Here is a 20,562-nt window from a genome sequence, read left to right on the forward strand (position 1 = left end):
AAGGATAAGGGGAAAGTCTTTTAGGACTGAAATGAGGGGAAAAAAAATGTTTTCTCTCAGAGAGAGGTGAATCTGTGGAATTCTTTGCCACAGGAAGTAGTTGAGGCCGGTTCCTTATCTATATTTAAATGGGAGATTTGGCTCTTGTGGCTCAGGGAATCAGGGGTATGGGGAGAAGGCAGACACTAGGTAGATGATCAGCCATGATCAAAATGAATGGTGGTGTAGGCTTGAAGGGCCAAATGGCCTACTCCTGCACCTATTTTCTATGTTTCTCTGTCTGCAGATGCTCATGTTTTACTACTGCTTGCCACCTGGGATGGGACTGTTTTGCAATTGGTTAACATCAGATAGCGATATAAACCCATGCACTCGATCCTCTGCAGAACTGACGGGCCTCCTACAGGCCTGTGTATCGAATAAAAGGAAGTGGCTGAAGAGACAAATCTGGTCCTTCATTCCTCAGAAGAGCAGACTGCTGATTGAGGACTCACCCCAGAACCTCAAGTCCCCTTTATCGTTCGTACCGTGCTCACACTGTAAAGATGAGATAGCGCTTCTACAGGACTACGGAGCATATTTACATAAATACAAGTTAGACTAGAAGTTAGAAAACTAAAACTGTGCAACTTTATGACCTGACGAGGTACCAAGATCGATCTTCCACAAAAGACGTGGCCCCCAGGACTAGCTGCGCCTCTGACAAAATGACTCTATTACAATGTCTGCACTTGAATCTCCTAGAGCAAGGGTGGGCAAATCACGGCTCATGAGCCACATGCAGTTCTTTAACATACAATATGCAGCTCACGAAAATACCGTATATGCCGTTGAATAGGACGCTCCTGGAAATTTTAATATTTCACCTTAAAATTAGGTCGCCTTCTACAAAGAGTCTAAAATCCTTACCTTGATGACGTAGTCTCAACACCACCGCCATCTTCCTGCAGGCTCCGACGCAATCTCATGCGCAAAGTCTCAGCGCTCCACCGCGGCGCCCATCCGCTTATTGTGGTGTGGTTGGCGCATGCACAAGAGTTCAGGGTGCGAATTCAAGATCGTTAGGGCACTTAATTCTCGCACACGCGTCGACCAAACCCCAATACACGAACCCATTGATCACGCGCCAACCAAAGACTCGCGGATGCGCACAGGAATCAAAATGGCTGCACCCATTCTACGGACCCCAGGATACCGACTGACAAGGATGCATATTTTGTCTCTTACATGCCCTGTATCCTTCTTATAGTTTGTCAAATACAACATAATCCACCTAAATTTTACATTTTTTCTTATTTTTTTAAAATAATTTCAGTTGTATGTGCAGATGAACGCAAGTTACATTGGTTGCAAGTTGGGAAGTACCTGTACAGTATATTGGCTGTGATCGTACTAGATGCTGCTCAAAATTATAGTTTTAGTGAGTGTGCCTTGCGATCGTGTGATTGTTGCAGCTCTCAAACATCTGAAGTTTATCGTACGTGGCTCTTACATGAAGCAAGTTTGGCCACCCCTGTGCTAGAGGTTGGGGAAAACAGCCCAGCTATATCCTGTTCACAAGAAGCGAGATAAATCCAATCCAGCTGATGACCCGCCAAGTCTGCCCTTATTCATCAGCAAAAGCAAGAGGACAATCCCTTCCACGAGGACCACTCAGCTCCAAACCCCGTCGCAGCCTCTGAGCGTGCACCAAGGGGCTGTATTCCAAATGGTGAGAGGAAGTTCGAGGGACATCCCGCAATATTGAGGCAGCATTTTAAAGTGTTACATCAAGGGGATCACGGAGCCTCAAGAGGAAAGCGCTCCAATCGTTGGGAGTCACACCTTCAACCAAAGACTGCTCCAGTCAGGGATCAATCATCCCCTCCCTCAAGATGTCATTCCAGGAGGTTGAGGGGTATTTGGACTTTCAAACACCTTTCAATCAGATCCCACAAGGGACGAGATTGTAAAATGAAAGTACATGGGATTGGGAGTCCAGTGCAGATGTGGATAGAACACTTGTTGGTAGGCAGGAAACAAAAAGCAGGAGAAAAGTATTGCTTTCAGAGGGACAGGTTGTGTACCAGAGGGATCAGTATATACACCATGCTGGAGAAAATCAGTTGGTCAAACAGTGTACTTCTATGTAGCAAAGATTAAAATACATTTCAGGCTTGAGCCCTTCATCAAAGGAGGATATCATGAAGGGCTCAAGCCCGAAATGTTGGTTCTGTATTTTGACATTTGCTACGTAATGGGCAGGGTTTGACCTGCTGTGTTTCTCCAGCATCATGTTTTTACTTCAACCACCTTCGTGTTTTACCAGAGGGATCAAGCCACGTACAATAAAACTCCTGTTATCCGGAATTTAAGCATCCGGCAACCTCAAGCAACCACCAGAAAATAAAATTGAGGGAAGTAAGTAAATAAATAGAAATAAATAAGAATAAATATGTTTAAAATTGTGAAAGTAAATGTGTTCTGAAGTAACACGTCAACCTTTGGTGAAGATGGGAGCAAGTATTCAGCCAGCGGAGAGTCTTGGTCGGGCTTTGCTCATAGCAGCTGTTGGAATAGAGTTGTGTGAAACAGCGGTGGTGTCAACCAGGTTGATGCCGCTTGCCGATGGGGTGACTCTCAAAGTGTCTCCTTATCCCTGCTTAGGAAGAGTTGCACTGGTCAGAGGCTTTATCTGTAAACTTGGAGGAGAGGGGGTTAATTATCTATATGTTATAGTTTGTCTTTCAGGCAGCTCTGTGGAGGGGGAGGAACCTGCAGATGCAGCGACGGTTAAATGTTTTCAAAGAATGTGACTGAAAATAAAATACTTTAAGGTTTATATATTCATGCAAATGTTCAGTGTAAGAATGGTATTTTTGCTGTTTATTCTTAATGCAGATGTATTAGTTAGCCATTGTAAGAGTGAGTCTCAAGCGACCAGAAAATTTGCTTATTCGGCATCTACCAATCCTCATAGGTGCTGGATACCAGGGTTTTTTACTGTATTAAGGATTCCGTTGTGGAATTGAAATCCAACATCCTGAGGTTTCAGAAGACAAAGCTGGGTGGGAGAGCATTTGCAAAATGGCTGGGGAATCCAGGACCAGGGGACATAACCAAAGACAAGCCATTTAGGATTGAAGTGAGGAGAAATTTCTTCCAGATAATGGTGAACTGATGGAATTTTCCAACACAAATAGTAGATGAAGCCAAATCATTGAACATTAACACACAAAAATGCCAGTAGCAAGAGAAAGACGAACCAAATGAACTCTTAACATTCAACAGTTTAACCAAAACCATTTCTAGCCACCTCTCTCTCTTCATAAACATCCTGGGGTCACCAGTAATCAAGAACGCAACTGGATCAGCCAAATTAATAGCGTGCAGGTTGGACATCCAATGGCAAATGACTCATCACCTGACAACTTAAATCATTGGTTCTCAACCTTTTTTATTCTCCATTCACATACCACCTTAAGTAATCCTTTACTAACCACAGAGCACCTACGGCATTGGAGAACCATTGGCCTAAACTTTGCCATGATCTGCAAGGTGCAAGACAGGAGTGGGTTGGCCTGCTCTCTGCTGGCCGAGAAGAGTGGATCTCCAGCGCCACTTACAAAACTCGGCACCACCCAGGACAAGGTAGCCAATTTGATTAGTGTCTGATTTGCCACATCCATTTCCCTCCAACAACAGGACAATCTCAGCAGATGTTAAGGGCACAGCAGCTTCCTGCCGAGGCGATTCTGACAGTGTCTCACACCCTCAACCTTTATCGAGGAAACCAATAGTGATTGGTCCATGGAGAGCACTGCCATCTGCAGATTATCCGCCAAGTCTCCCATCAACCTGACGTTGGATATGTGTCACCTCTCCTTTCACCACTGGAACTCCCTCCTCAACAACAAATATAAAAACAAGCCTATCACTTCACAACACCAACAATAGAATTTTTGGCCTCCACGGAGAATTCACCAATTCCAGACAGAACCAACCAAGAAACATCAGTGTATTCACCTTCTGACTTGAAGACTCGAAGAAGCCCCAACAGATGACAGACATTTAAAATGATCACAGACCGGGAGATCCCTTCACTGAGCCACCCTCGCTCTGTCCGCATCAGACAGGGATCTCCCAGTGGCCGACCATTTCAATTCCGCACCCCACTCCCATGCTGACAGATCTGTCCATGGCGTCATGTACTGTCCCACCAAGACCACCCGTAAATTGGAGGAGCAACATCTGATTTTCAATCTGGGCCCTCTCCAACCAGGATGGCATTAACATCAACTTCTCTGGTTTCTGCTAGCTCACTCCCCGTTCTTCCTCCCTTTCCCATCCCTATGTCTCCTTCCCTCCAGCTCTCCACCCCCTTCCCTTTCCATTCACAGAGCCATCCCTCCTCTCCGTTTGCTGCTGTGCCATCCCTTCCTTCTCCACCTCCTGCCATTTTGTTCAGCCCCCTGACGACATTTTCTCATACCTTGATGAAGGGCTCAGGCCTGAAATGTTGGCTATCTTTGCAATATAAAGTACACTGTTTGACACGCAGAGTTTCTCCAGCATCATGTTTTCACCGACATTTGAAACATGGGTTTTGGGCAGAAAAACTTCGTGGCTTCTAACGACAACAACAAGTTCTTTGGCATCACCTTGCTTTGATTCCAGATTTACAGTGACCCAAGTAACATTGGCTTGGAAAATGAACATGCAAAACACTGAGGCTCTGAGAACATTTCAGGATGAACAGGCAAGTACATCCCAGCTTGAATTACCCACCCAGACCTCCAAAATGTCTTTGCCAAGGTATCCCACAGTGTATTACTCTATGGCACAGAGGATTAAGAATTGGCCATCTTTACGTCAGTTACAATTCTGCAGCAGAATCTGTTTGGAGACCAGGTGCATGAAGAAAGCCTGATGGGATGTCCAGGAATAGCAGTTGCTATTTTACTATTTTTATAAACAACCGAACTGTAGGAACAGCCTGCGTTTACCTACGACATTAAAGATTATACAAAGGATATCAATCTTCTGCTGAAGGCAAGATCGATTGGCCAAACTCAAAGTCTCTTTCTACTTGCATCAATGCACTGTGGCCGGGTGACAGGGAGAATTCCTTAATTTAACACCAACCACTCACAATCTTGTCATCATACAAGGGTCCCCACTAGAATTTGGAACACTGCGTGGAGTTTTGGTTCTGGTGGGGGTGGGGGGTGGAAGAAAAAAACAAACTTTGTAAGGATGGAGGGAGGCCAACCGTAACACCAGCTCAAATGACTCATTTCTAAATTTAGGAAATTTTAGAAAGGGACGTGTGCATTTATTTTAACAATCTGTGGTCCTGGAGTTATTGACGTGGTGACACAAATTGTAAAAGGGCTCGATTAGATACGTTGGGAAGAAGATCATGCAATTGCAAGTGATGGGGCACCAAGGTTTGATTAGATTTTATCAGCTCTTTACCCAGAAGATAGTACAGTAAAACCCCTGTTATCTGGAATTCAAGCTACCGGCAACCTTCAGCAACCAGCAAAAAAAAATCTACAAAATGTTATTCTTCATCTTTTGGGTGGCTCCATGGAGGAGAGGAACCTGCAGATGCAGTGACGGTTAAATGTTTTCAAAGAATGTGACTGAAAATAAAGTCAAACGTTTTAAGGTTTATATATTCATGCAAGTGAAGTTTGTTCAGTGTAAGTACAATATTTTTGTCTTTTAAACTGTTTATTTTTAATGCAGATGTATTAGTTAGGCATTGTAAGAGTGAGTCTCAAGCAACCAGAAAACCCGAGGACTTCAGCTTTCCCTTAAAATGTACATCTTCATTTGTTCTTCAGCAAAAACCAGCTGAATACAATAATAGCTCAGATCATACATACATGCTCATTTCAATTCATTGAACAGAGCTGCAATGCTATTTTCACTGCTGAGAGTATTATTGCCACTTCAACAGGAGCCAGAAACACATCATCAGCCTCCTGTGAAGCACTGATATTTGAGTCATACCTGCATTTTAATTGCCCGACAAGTCTTTTGACAAAAAGGAAACTTTACTGAGACAAGAGCCATTATAAGGAAAAGGTTTGTATGATACTAAGAGCCTCCATCTCTGAAACAGATTTGAATGGAACTATTAACTTAGCCACTGGTTGAAATTTTGAATGAAAAGTCGATCAAATTATAAAATCCAATTCCAACACATCCAGTAAGAAACCTAATCACAGTACCTTTCGCTGCTAATCTATAACCCTGATTAGTGTTTTCCAGCGACCAAGACAATTCAATTATTTCTACAAATGTTGACCTAACCCCCACCCCCCAAGTCCAAATTACTTTTGAGATTCAAACCTATTCTCTAACGATAAAGCATGCAGAAATATCCGCCGTCTTGGAGCTGCATGGCCACACTATTTCAGATTATTTTTGCATCCCAAGGTTAACGTTTAATGCAGCAACCCTGTCATCCAAATTCAACTTTGAGAGAAAAGAGAATAATCCCCATCCATACTGAAGCTGACACGTACGGCAAACAGACAAATGTCCCCTATTTTTCTGCCCTACGCTCGTGAAGTCACAGTTCAATGGGCACTCACATCTTCACCCAATCGTTTCATCCCTCGGCAGTCAAGCAGCTATTTTACCATGAGGCGTACCATGGTTGGCCAGACTCACTCATGAATCACTAAAGAGCCAAATACTTGAGTATTTTCTAATACTCAAGGTGCCTTTTGCCTCAAACTTAGCACAGAACAGAAATGTTCGTTTGTTCAAAGATTTATCAATTTTCTTTCTAAAAAATGTCTCCATTATTCATTCCATCTTGTTCCCCTGGACATATTTTGCCCAGGTAAGTAAAATTTTCAGGGGCACGCAACATAGTTACATCGATATTGTTTCGATCCACCATTAGAAAGGCAACATGCAATTTTTTTTAAAAACCATCATATCAAGTTTCCAAGAAATGGCACAGAGCCCCTCCAAAGAGCAGGATCAACAAACACGACAGCCAATTTGCACAAAGCAATACCCCAGAAACAGCAATGAGATGAAGAAATGTCAACCAAGATATAGGATAGACCCCCATGCTGGACTTTGAAAAGCACCATGGATTATTAACACCCTCCAGTTAGGTAAATCCCACCCAAAGGACAGAACCTTGGACAATGAGGCACCCCTCGTGCAATCATGATGGCCAACATCTCGCGAGATCTCATTTTCAAGTTCTTGGACTTGAACAGTTGACTCAGTATGCAAGGGGGCAGCCAACTGAGCTCAGCTGAAATGTCAGGAAGTGCACGAGGACAGAAGGGAGGAATCGTCAAGTCTCTCACTTCGGCTGGAAGGATGACAGAATAATATTCCAGCTTCACGAGACACACCAGTGTACCACTGGCAGAAGGATTTGATCCCTTTGGTACACCACAATCATTTTGCCGGAACCACATGAAGGGCAAAAATTTCCCATGTAGGCCACTTTGATTTGCTTTTTCACAACTAGTTAAGGAGTTATTTGCAGAGGGCTGGAGCGCTCCACCTCGAAGGAGAAATGGTGTTTAGGGTCAGAGAACAGAAAACTAAGTGAAATGTGAAGAATATATATATAAATTCATTACAGCAGCCAAGAACATGTGTGCATTCACAAGAACATATTCATGCATTATCCAGAGTTAGAAAATATTACGGGAGATTTCCTTTTTATCAAAGCTACAAAAATATCTTCACTGATACAAGTTGAACCCAAAAATGTTTGTATAACATTTGAGTACTTTTTTCTCCCCCAAGAAAAAGGGACAAATAAGCCAGTTATTTTCAACGAGCTGAAAGCATCAACAATTAGGCAGTTTTAACTGAAATTTTAAAAAAAACATTGCCTGAGATAAACTTCATCTCACTATGAAATACCATGCCACACCTGGTTACAAGGCTTTTGTTACTTCATAAACTTTTCACAATTTCTCAGACAACAGGATTTTAAAACGTTTGTTTGAGAAAGGTATTCTGGCTGGGGAATTCCTCAGACCAGCATCCACTCAGACTCTTTTGACACACTTCGGGGAACACGGGACCGTTTATCCAATGTTAACGTGTTTCTCCCACCCCTCCAGTGGAGAGGTAACATCCCTGCAGAATTTCTTCCCAGCCTGTGTCCCCAATGGAGAAAAAAAGGAGAGATCTCAATTCTGAAGAACGAAACACTTTTGGTATTCTGTATCAGTATGGAACATTGAGGTTAGACAACAGCAAGGTTACATGGAAAGTAAAGCTCCCTCTGACACTTTCCCACTTGCAGCCCATAGGAACAATACTGCCCCATCGTGTTTTAAACCTTGACAGCACGGAGATGGATAAAAGGAAGGGGAGTAATAAGTCTACTAAGGCTAATCAGTATAGGCTGGATTCAAATCCAAGTTTCCGGTTTTCTTTTGTAGAACTATCCTCTCCCCCAGAAGATTATTTTCACCCCTGCTTCAACTTAAATGATATTCAGCCCAAAAAACTACAATAATTTTCCTTTCCAGAATTTGGTTAAAACAAATGTGCAAATCAAGCTTGTTAAAGGGTCAATGCACAGATTGCAAACCTTGGTATTTTGCCAAAGGTGCACCCAATATTCTTCAACTGCATCGGTAGGCCTTTCTTTTATAAATGTATGCCGTATCTGCACTTCCAGTCACGAGAGAGAACAACACCTTTGCACCAAGCTCCTGAGTTTAGATGTCTAAATTCAGGTCACATTTGCCAGCTAAGATCCATTATTTTTTTGGTCAGATAAGTAAGAAGGAAGCAGACCTTAGCGATATAAACATGTGGAACTGCCATTTGGATTCTGGTCTCCTGTGATCCAAACCGCAAAAAGCACAAAGTGCCTTCTAGTGTTTGGAACTAAGTCTGTGGAGCCACTGACAACTCAATTATAGCCCACTTATTTGACATAACATGCTTTATGTCAATAGGAACCTTTCTTGCTTTGCAATTGGGGGGGCGGGGGGAGTGGGAGGAGTCACCTGAAATAAGAACAGGTAAAGAAGCAGGCACACATTTTGCCGACAGCAGTAAACCACAATCAGTGCAAGCAGATATTCTCAGAGGGATCATTACATCTTTCTTTTAAATTCACTTGGTGTTGGGTAACTGTCCTTTGACCTCCATTAACACCAAACTGGGATGAGCACTTCAATGCCAGTGGGCATACAAAGAGCTTCATTCCCTGCATTTAGAACTGGCAATGCATGCTCCTGTGTCACTCTGACAACCAGCACTTGAAGCACAAACAGGTACTTCATGTCTGGCTCGAATACAAAAAGAAATGATTTCACTGAACAATTGGTTCATTATCCAGCAAGGGTTCAAACTCTAGTCTTTAAATTATGCTGCAAGCTACTAAAATACAAATGCTTGATACAGTTTTTCCCTAAATTCCAATCGAAATCCAAATTTAAAAGAAATACGAACATCTCTGCTAAAGTAATAGTCAATCTCTGCGAAAAGAACCCAAACATTTGTGTAATGGCATCTAACAGCATAATTTCAATGAGGCTCAATCCTTCAATTAATCAGCACAGAAATTTCAGATGAAATTAATTGATTAGACATCTGCAACAGTCTTCCAGCGTTGGGGCTTTACAATCCTTGTGTCAAAGATCTCATCTACGTAATGTGCAAAGCCAACATTCATCAGAACAACCCAAGCTCATGCATTGTGCTGAAGATCATTAAAGAGACAGTATCCTTCATCACCTCTGTGGGTTAAAATCACATTTTCTTCATGCACTTTATTAAAATGAAGAGGAGCTCAAAATGAGTGATGCTCACCCATAAAAATGAAGAGTGATGAGCATTCTTATTTCTGCCTTTTTAAAAAATTGGTAAATACATATCGGTTTATACCACTGGTGTTGATTACATAAAGGACCTCTTGAACTTAATTTAAGGGAGCTGCTTTATTTAATCCACATGCCACTGTCTTAAAAGTTTGGGTAGAAGGCTGTAACTGAATCACTCTGTCAGTCATGGGGACGAGGGTGTTAATGCAACTGTTGCTCGCGACCAAGCTTTGGAAACCCTCCCTTGGCATCATTTTCCTCTGATAACGAACACAATACTCAATTTTTTTTTCAGGGAGGACAGTGCTTATTCCTACGACACTAGTAGGGTTTTCAAATCAAATATATTTAAATTAAATATACATTTACAAGAGAGGGCAACTTCTGAAAAACACAAAAGGTATATGCCAAATTTTTCTCTACATCTGAAATCAAGTAAAACAATTCCTCCACACCAATGAATAAAGCCTCACAAAATCTATTTATAAAGCCTAGTGAGCGCTTGAAATATTTCTCTATAATTTTTATATATTTTTTTTAAAAAGCAATGAACAGGGAGACTCTGTCGTGAACTGCAGAACACAACTCAGACCATCACACAAATTTCCGTCCCCCCATCTAAATCAGAAGTTCCCAACCTTTTTCTCTCCACTCGCATACCACCTTAAGAAATCCGTTACTAACCACAGAGCACCGATCAAATCCTATTACGAGAGGTGCTCTGTGGTTAGTAAGGGATTACTTGAGGTGGAATGTGAGTAGAAAGTAAAAGGTTGAGAACCACTGCTCTGCACTTTCTGTGGCCTTTGAAAAACAGCTAATTTACAAAAAGACCCTTCCCACCCACTGGTGTCATTAGGGGGGTGCGGACCGCACTAGGTGACATTATCAGAGGGGGTGACACCAAAATGACTGTTGAGAAAATTTTTGTGCAGTGTTTCAGCAGAAATTTATTATTTTTAATAAAAATATCCCTGTAGATAGTTCTAACAACAAAAACATTTTTTGTAAACCCAGCTCACATGTCTCATATCCCTACAAGGCAAAAACTCAATGGTCATTTACTTTTTGAACCTGCTAACACGCTCCAGTCAGAGCCATCATTGTCACCCAATGACAATGAACCTTCGAATCATGTGGTTTTGTCTGCATCAGCAAGTGCTGTTGTTTTTGTTGCTGCTGGTGTTTTTATAGTTGCTGCTTTTGACAGATGTTCTGGTGTTTTAGCTACAATATTGTGGGAATTAGTATTTGTGAACTGATTATCAATAACTTTCTTGAGAATGAAGTCATAATTAAAGGAAAAGAAGGAGAAAAATCAAAAAAAGGTTCTGTTCAGTTACTAATAATGCTGTAATTCAATGTAGAAAGATTTTACAAAAGAATTTTGTTGTTAGTATTCATATAATCTAAGAAATATTACATTTAAGCAATTTACAACTATATTCATCACGTATTCTATATTTTTACATATATATTTTTCCAAATATTGCTAATGTTTTTTTCCATTTAGGCCATGCATTTGGTATTGTAATTTAAAGGTGCAATTTTAATTTTGCTTTTTTTTATCTCACTACTATTGCCGTTACATTCAGTGATATAGGGGAATTACTATTTACCAGTAACATTAGTACAAAAAACATTACTCAGGATTCTGGATGGACTGGCTCGGGAGGAGGTCCATGGGGTGACACCATGAGTTACCGCACTGGGTGACACCAACCCTAGTGACGCCACTGCCTCCCACCCCAGCCCCGTCTCCCTCCTTTTACCAGGAGGGCAACTCATGAGTGCGAGATCATGCACCGACAGTTTCCTTCCCACCGTGGTCGGGCTCCTGAGCGAACCTCACATGAGAAAATACACGTGACCTTTGTTCTGCACTAACCGATCTCCCTCTCTATCACACAGCATTCTCAACCATGTTTTTTGCTATGGTACTGTTGAGTGGGCTGATGAGCTGGATTGCTTGCAAAACAAACTTTCTCACCGTATCTCAGAACATACGACAACAAGCTTGCTGATTTCAGATAAACTTCCTACCACTGCTTCTTAAAAAAAAATCTGCATTTCAAGGATTGAATTAAACATCCTAATAATATTCTAAATGTAGCCTAAAAGTTAGCAGAGCAATTTTTTCCCACCAAAAACAGAAATGATGTTGCAATTCCTTATGAATTAATATTTTGGGGACACACAAGTAATAAGTGATGGCAGTCGTTTTTTTTGGAAGGAAACCCAATACCGACTCCATAAATGCCTCAAATTCTTCCTGTGCTACACTACAAACTCTCAGTTTTAGGACAATTGCACATGCCTGATATTGCAGTGGAAACAGTTCTCCGACGTCAATGTGGTACATAACTATTTCCAGTGTGGAATGCAAGGCAATGACATCAAACATAATGCCAAAAGTTGGCCTTTCGAAACAGGGCAGGTGTCTTCCTGATGAAACATGGCCTACGAAACACAGATGAAGAGGATACTGTCTATTTAAATTGCTTCGCTATTGAAAAAATGCAACATTAATGATGCTGCAACAATTTCACAAACTCCATGCTCCAGACTTAAATTGTTAGTGTTGGTGAGGCGATGCCAGCATGCCAGTCTACAGATATCGACCTGAAGGTAAGTGTTCATTAGAAACGGGAGATTTAAAAAAATTAGTGTGAGGTTGAATGCCGTTTGCAGGATTCCAGAAAATGCCTTAGAATGAAATCAGCACAAATCCAAATTAGTATCCATTTTCCACCTATGTAATTTGGAATGCATTCTTAATTATTTTCTTGATTGCTCCAGGGTCAAAGTAAAAAGGAAAAAAAGAAATAAGACCATAAGACATTGGCCAATCACCCCATCGAGTCTGACATGACATTTAATCCTGAGCAGATCCATTTCCCCGCTCAGCCCCACTGCCCGGCCTTCTCCCCATAACCTTTGATCCCTTGGCTAATCAAGAACCTGTCAATCTCTGTCTTAAACAGACCCAATGACCCGGCCTCCACACCCACCGCTGGCAACAAATTCCATAAATTCGCTGCCCTCTGTCTGAAGAAATTTCTCTGTTCTAAGTGGACGCCCTTCAATCCTGAAGTTGTGCCCTCTTGCCCTGTCTCTCCCACCATGGGAAACAACCTTTCTACATCAACTCTGTCCACACCTTTAAACATTTGAAATGCTTCAATGAGATTCACAACCCACCCCCCCCCCCCCACCCCTCAATTCCCCTAAATTCCAATGATTACAGGCCATGAGCTGTCAAACACTCCTCATATGATGACTCTTACATTCCTGGAATCATCCTTGTGAAAGGACACTTCAATCGACCTTGAAATGTGCAAAATAAGTAATCTTGTGCTCCAAGTGAAAAGCCTTCTTCTGTGGGTTTGTGGGTTGTGAATTCATCATCATTGATTTTCTTTTGATAAGAGTGTTAATATTATTTGTTTCTCCATGTATGAGGACAGGCTCATCCCCTTGCTTTCTAACTTGATTGTGATGAGCTACATCGTCTGTGTCCAGCTTTGATGATGTCATATCAAGTCAGTCCACAGCGCTTCTAGTCTGTGCCAAACTCTGTCTAGTCCACTGACCTGCACCCAGTCCATATCCCTTCATCCCCCTCCCATCCATGGACCTGTCCAAATTCCTCTTAAATGTTAAAATTGAGCCCACATTCACCACTTCAGCTGGCAGCTCGTTCCACACCCCCACAGCTCTCTGTGTGAAGAAGTTCCCCTCATGTTCCCTCCAAACTTTTCCCCTTTCACCCTCAACCCATGTCCTCTGGTTGCATCTCACCTCCTCTTAGTGGAAAAAGCCGACCTACATTTACTCTGTCTATCCCCCTCATCATTTTAAATATCTCCATCAAATCTCCCATCATTCTTCTACACTCCAGGGGGATAAAATCCCAATCTGTTTAACCTTTCCCTGTAACTCTGTCCCTGAAATCTGGACAACATCCTAGTAAATCTTCTCTGCCCTCTTTCTATCTTATTGATATCCTTCCTGTGGCTAGGTGACCAAAGATGCACACAATAATCCAAATTTGCCTCACCCATTTACGAATACAAATTGGACAGTGGATTTGTGATCGGTAAAAGAACACAAAAGAGTTTCTTTGGGTGGAAAAAGGATTCTGAGATTATTCATCCTAGGCCATTTTCAAAAGAGGGTGTTTTTTTTTAAAAAAAAACAGGTTCCCAATTAAGCGCGTTCACTCATAGGTAACAATTTGGACTTAGGAGAAGCAGATGTGGGTTCTGTTGCACAAACCAACTTCCATTCCTAAATGGCATCCTGTGTCAGGAAGGGCGGCATACATAAATGCAGAGAGGTTAGATAGACCGCCATGCCTAAACTGATCTACTCATTAACTTCCTTACACTGTCATCAGTAGCTGCCTTATCTATTATCACCTCAGGCAGTAGTCGTCCACCAGGGAGGGTAGCTCCAGGGCCACCGATAAGTGAGACCACACCATTGCAGTCCACTGTGCTGTTCCTTTTCACATTGACTGGAAGTACTGGGAAGATTTTGGATGACTTGCTGGGTTGACTGTAGCCGCTGTAGCTGTTCCTCCTGTTGGGCTCCTTGTTCAGGACAAACAAAGAGTTCTTTCGATTGCCGTCCGTTTCTTCCACAGTGCTGTGTTCGTCATCAGCAAACTCAGTCTCCGAACTGGGTTCTTTCCGATCTCGGCTGCTGAAAATGCTGCTTTTGCTGTCAAATCTGGTTAGGTTTGGAGACCCCAGGATGCTTAGCTGAGACTGCAACAAGAAAACAGATGACAATGAACAGCATAAAAACGTCAACTCAAAAAAAACCACCAATTACACTTGTTTGGTTTACCAGCTGAGGGATCAGAGAAAATAGAAATCAATCATGTCTCTCTTGAGAAGAGGGCCTCTATACTGGGCTTTCCACTCTACTGTCAAAAATACCACAGGAATTTTTTGCCATTCCCACGTCAGTTCTTCAACCGACAGTCAGGGGTTGGATCGCCATGCACAGACCTGATTCGGGTCCCACTTGATGACCTTCAGCATTCTCGTTCCAGCAAGAGGTCACCAACCCGCAAGATGAAACAAGACTTCAGGCCGACGCACAACTGCAGAGATCAATTAAAAGCGCCCTGACTACCATCAGCACAAGACAGAAATAAAACGCTCCATCTCTGGTGCAGCCATGTCAGATCAGCAGTGCACAATGGAATGGCTAAATTGAGCCATCTCCTTTCTCCGCTTTCTCTCTTCTTATGCATTTGCAAAAAGCTGATGAGAAAGGAAGACAATGTAATCACTCTTGGCCTGCGAGGCACCAATTTTCCAATCTCTCTCAGTCTCACAATGCCACTTAATAGTTGAGAGCTACGTTCACAGGATGATGCTGAAAGGGACATCTTTTGCAAACTTCACAAAACAAAATGGAATTATTAAACAGGTTACACTAAAATACCAACATTCAAATACTCACTGCTCAACTAACTGCAGCAATTACATTAAGCAACACCATTATCTGGACTACAAGACTGGAGCTTAAACCTCTGTATTAATGTCGGGGCTTGATACATTTGGATGCAATTGCTTTCTCAATTATTACGAACAGGTACAAACATTTAAAAACGAGTCAGCTACTTTCTGAAAATAATTGGACTTCTAATAGTTACATTCAGATTGTGGATGATAATCTATGCATAGAATTTCAAGGCCAAATTGCCTGTGACATTCAAATTATTTATTCGAGTCCGAAGATTTTTTTTAAACTTTTTCATTGATATATCACAGTTTTCCAGATTTTTAATAAGGAACAAAAAATTAGATTAAAAAAATATAAATGTAGACAATTTGTACACTTAGAAGCACACATGTTCTGCTCTTTAATTTAGTTAAGGCATACAGCACCATAACAGGCCCATTAGCCCCTGCCGGCCAATTACACCACCTACTAACCCCATTCATCTTTGGGTTTTGCATTACAATTGACATTTCTCCAGACAAAGAGCCGATGGAACCTGTCCCCACATTTCAGATAATCTCAGAGGTCAAGTTCAATCATGGGCAAGGGTCTGAGAACTCCAATGAGTTTTGCTCATTGCAATTTCAACTGTACTACTGGTGGAACCAAAGTCAAATGGTGCGTGGCGCTGAACCGTGTGGAGCATTGCCAAGGAGTCCAAATCGATGACTTTGAAATGGAAACCTCAATTTGCAATCACTTCTCAAACGACATATGAGCATAATGCAAAATGTGAGAGGTCAAAACAAGTGCAGCAAAAGAATGAGGGTGAAATGGGAAAGTCTGAAGATTCTGGGGTCAAGTGCAAAGCACAAACGTGCTGGAGAAACTCAGCAGGTTATGCACCATCCGTCGGAAGTAAAGGGTAACCTCTTCCAGGCTCATTTTCAACAGCAATAATTATTGTGACACCGAAACAAAAGAGATCCTTTAAAAGCCTCATCGTATAGTCCTATACCATTATTAAATGCAGATTACAAAACACTTGCTAAAGTATTGGCAAATAGAGTTCCTAAATTATTACCCAAATTAATAAACGTGGATCGGAGACAGGATTTGTGAAAAAGAGACAGTTGGTGGACAATGCGGCTAGGTGAATCAGTATTATACATTTAGCACAAATGAGGAAAGGTTTGAATGCAGCAGTGGCCCTAGATGCAGATAAAGCATTTGATAGATTGGAGTGGTTCTTATTGTTTAAAGTGCTAGATAAATTCAGGTTTGGTCAAACTTTGATAAACTGGATCAAGGCCCTATACAATAACCCTAAAGTGAAAGTAGTAACTAATGGGCAAATGTCCGCTCCATTTCAGTTAACAATATCTCATAGATAAGGTTGTCCCTTATCCCCAGCTCTGTTCATTTTAGCTATAGAGCCACTAGCAGAGGTACTTAGGAGTGATTTAGAAATTAAGGAGTTCAAGGTCGGTCAGGAAGAGTATAAAATTAGTTTATTTGAAGACGATGTTTTAATGTATCTGACAAAATCATAGACCTTTACAGAAATTGCATCTAAATTTGGAAGAATATAGTAAGATTTCAAGTGGTAAAATAAATTGGGTTGAAAGTGAAGTTATGCCTCTTACGCGAGATTATAGTCTTTGTCAAAGAAATACTTAATTTAAATGGCCAAAAGAGGCGATCAAATATTTAGGGATCTAGATAGATAATAACTTAAGTCATCAATACAAACGGAATTACTCACCATTACTTAAAGTTGGAGGATTTAACAAAATGGGTGACCTTGCCAATAATGTTAGTAGGTAGGGTTAATTATATTAAGATGAATATATTTCCATGAATACAATATCTTTTTCAAACCTTACCAATATTATTACCACAAAAATGTTTTTAAAGAAAAGTAAAATGTCAAGAGTTTCTATAGAAAGATTAACATGGAAATATGAATCGGGAGCTTCCCAACTTTAAGAATTATTATCAAGTGGCTCAAATTAGATTCCTTACTTTTTTTTGAGGGATCAGGAAAACTGGCATGGGTCAAAATAGAGCTGGATAAAATAAAGAAATTAGCAGAGAAATTTATATACAAATGGGATTCAAAGTTAATAACCGGTGTGAAAGAAATTAGGAATATGATAAGTAACAAAATTGGAACACAAGCAAGTCCATCACCTAAGACACCTTTTGATTCAAAATAATCTTATACCTTTCACTAAAGATAATAAATTTCTAAATATTTGGTTTCATAAAGACATTAAATAGATAGAAGATTGTTATGAACAAGGTCAATTGATGTCATTTCAACAATTAAGGAATAAATATGGAATTACTCGGAATACTCTATTTTGCTATCTTCAATTGAGAGGATATTTGCGGGAAAAATTAGATTTAACTATGTTCTTACCGGCTTGCAGTGAGCTGGAAATTCTTATCAGAAGCGGTAATACTAAGAAATTTATCTCTGTAATGTACCTTTTATTACAAGCAGGCACTATTAAACAGGGAGTTCATAAATCTTGATAGAAATGGGAGGCGGACCTAAATATTACAATTGATGAGAAAAGATGGTCAAATATTATAAATGCAAGGTATAGATGAGTTCAATACAACCATCTGCATCAATTATATTTAATGGCACAAAAATTGAATAAAATGAAACCAGATTTACCAAATAAATGTTTTAGATGTGGTGAAGAGATAGAAACCTTTTCACACTCTACTTGGTTATGGTCTCAAGTAAAATCTTTTTGGGGTGGACCAAGGAAATTTCTTAGAACAAATTACAGGTACTGTATTTCCACAAAATCCAGACCTATTTTTAACTGGGGAATATAGAAGGTACAAGACCTCAGGTAAAATGATCATTTTATCAAGTGAAATTTATTAAAATTGCTTTAGCAATGGCAAGGAAGTGTATTGCAGTGAATTGGAAATCGGATGGACATTTGGGTATGGAGAGATGGAATGCAGAAATTCAAAGTTGTATTCCTTTGGAGAAAATTACATATAATTTAAGTAATAAACATCCTACCTTTTTACAAATTTGGAGCCTGTGGATGCAAAGTTTAGGGGTGAATATGTAAAAATACGCGTCTGGCCTCTTGACACCTGTAATAGTCTTCTTCCCCAAAAACGGCTGTAGAAACACTGTGGGATCCCAGTGTGTGAACCAACCCTTCGTGCAATCCAGGAAACTACTTTTCTCCCTTTTCTACATTTTATATAACTATAGACCAGACTATTATCTCTTTGTATTATTTCTGAGTGGGAGGAGGGAGGGAGGGGAGGGCAAGGGTGGAGTAAAACCAGCAGGTAATCATTGCAATTTTAACTTCAATCAATATTTGTTTATTCAAAAGTTTATGGAAAATTTTAAATAAAATATTCAAAACAAAAAAGAACTAAAGGGTCACCAACGTTTTCGGCCTGGGCCCTTCGTCAGGCATGAAATACTGGTTACCCTTTACTTTTGATGGATGCTGCGTGACCTGCTGAGTTTCTCTAGCATGCTTGTGTTAAATGAGTCACTCTGAAATATTATTTGTCAACCTCTTGGCTCGGAATATCCCTCGCCTAGGAAATTATAATCAACTCAAGGAATCAACCCTGGTTCAATTGAGTGTTGAAGGTGTGCACAAATGAAATTGAAGCTACAGAAAGGATTACACATGCTAAACAGCTGATGTAGATTGTTGGAGAGAGAGAGCAAAGTGATCCTATCTAACCAACCAAAGCTCAGCAGTAATGCGGCCATGACAACAGTGGACAATTAAACAATGTGACCATGTCTGTCCTCAACGATGATGGAATCCAGTAGCTTTATCTTTCATGCTGAAGGGATACCCCACACCTCGAGGCGAGATGCTCCCAGTTGAACTACAACACTGGTATTTAGCTGCCACATTGGAAAAATTATTGACTTGCAACTTGACCACAAATCTAAGCCAAGTATCATTTCAATCTGCCTATTTTAAATGGGAAGTCAAGCACGAGGACCAATGTACCTCAAAGAGCTGTTGTAGGACTTGCAATATGGCGTTGCGTTGGCCACTGCTGTTTTCCTGGTTGCTCCACCTTGCTTACTTGCCTTATTACTGGGCGGCATGCACTGCCTGTAAGGAGTTTGTACGTTCTCCCCATGTCTGCGTGGGTTTTCCCCGGGGGCTCCGGTTTCCTCCCATTGTTCAAAACATACTGGGGGTGTAGGTTAATTGGATGTAAATTGGGCAGTTTGTGGGCTGAAATGGCCTGTACCATGCTGTATGTCTAAATTAAAATTAAACTACCAAAGAACAAGTTCTGGATGTTGCCTGAATGAGAAACAGGGCCATTAAGCATGATGTTTAGCAAGAACAGGACTCCCTGGGTTTAGGAGTGATGGAGGTAGGTAGTGGACATGATCGTAAAGTTGGAGAGTTCAAGAAACGAGAGTCGTCTCATTTGCCCTACTGATGTGGAAATATTGGAGAGAGTAGCACGAAGGCCATAGGATAGAAAGATGCAGCCAGAAACAGAAGGAGAAAGGCAATTTGTTGCCGGGGATCAAATTGGAGGCACAGAATGCATCAATGTCTATTAATGCCAAGAGTTATGGATAAGGCCTTGAGAGGACATTTTAACCCAGCACTGTCAGAGATTCGAATTGCAGGTTTGGTGTGCACAGCTAGCCAGAGGAAACAGTTGGTGACAATGTGGTCAACTGTCAGACTCCAGCAAAAAATTAGAACGGTGCCATTTCCCCACACTTTTGGATTGGAAACTGAAAGATTTTGTTTGCTGACTGGCAAAGATGAGAACTTTTGCAAAACTCATTGATGCACTGAACTTAAACATTGGAGAAAGCAGGCACAAACGCCGACATTCTGGAGGTGGCGCCGTCAATGTACAAGCAGGGAACGTGGCCACAGAAATGGTGACCGCAGCATGATCACCTCGCAACCAAGGGCACGGCAAAGCCAGTTCAGTGGGAGGTTAGTTGCCCAAAGGTGGAAGGTGGCACTTGACCTGAAAAGCACCAGGTTTTGCCATTCGTGTTGTGGGAGCTGCCAAGTGTCTGCATGTCCATTTCAGTTGAGCTGGTGGTCCAAACCTGGTGGGATAGGGCTTATTGCAGAGGGGTGCATGACCCTGAAGAAAGTAAGTGCTGGCTGAGAGTAAATGTTTAGGGTTTGCAGGTAAATTGGGTGTAATTGGGAAGCTGGGGTTCTTGGGCCAGAATGGCCTGTTAATATGCTGTATCTTTTCCAAATTTTCAAATTAGACA

At 41.2% G+C, this 20,562-nt stretch overlaps 1 protein-coding gene across 8 annotated transcripts in view; it reads right to left on the reverse strand.

Annotated features, from left to right (window-relative positions):
- Positions 1-20,562, reverse strand: part of LOC138747450 (sodium channel protein type 8 subunit alpha-like) — a 225,583-nt gene that overhangs the window by 70,352 nt on the left and 134,669 nt on the right. For 4 of the 8 annotated variants that reach the window (XM_069906686.1, XM_069906682.1, XM_069906687.1 and 1 more), the window contains exon 11: positions 14,240-14,590. In XM_069906686.1, the coding sequence (XP_069762787.1) occupies positions 14,240-14,590 (351 nt within the window). Of the gene's footprint in view, positions 1-14,206; positions 14,591-20,562 lie in introns of all 8 variants that reach the window. The other 4 variants (XM_069906679.1, XM_069906680.1, XM_069906685.1 and 1 more) reach the window with 3 other exon arrangements.

This window comes from Narcine bancroftii, chromosome 12 (assembly GCF_036971445.1).
Source record: "Narcine bancroftii isolate sNarBan1 chromosome 12, sNarBan1.hap1, whole genome shotgun sequence".
Classification (NCBI taxonomy): Eukaryota; Metazoa; Chordata; class Chondrichthyes; order Torpediniformes; family Narcinidae; genus Narcine; species Narcine bancroftii.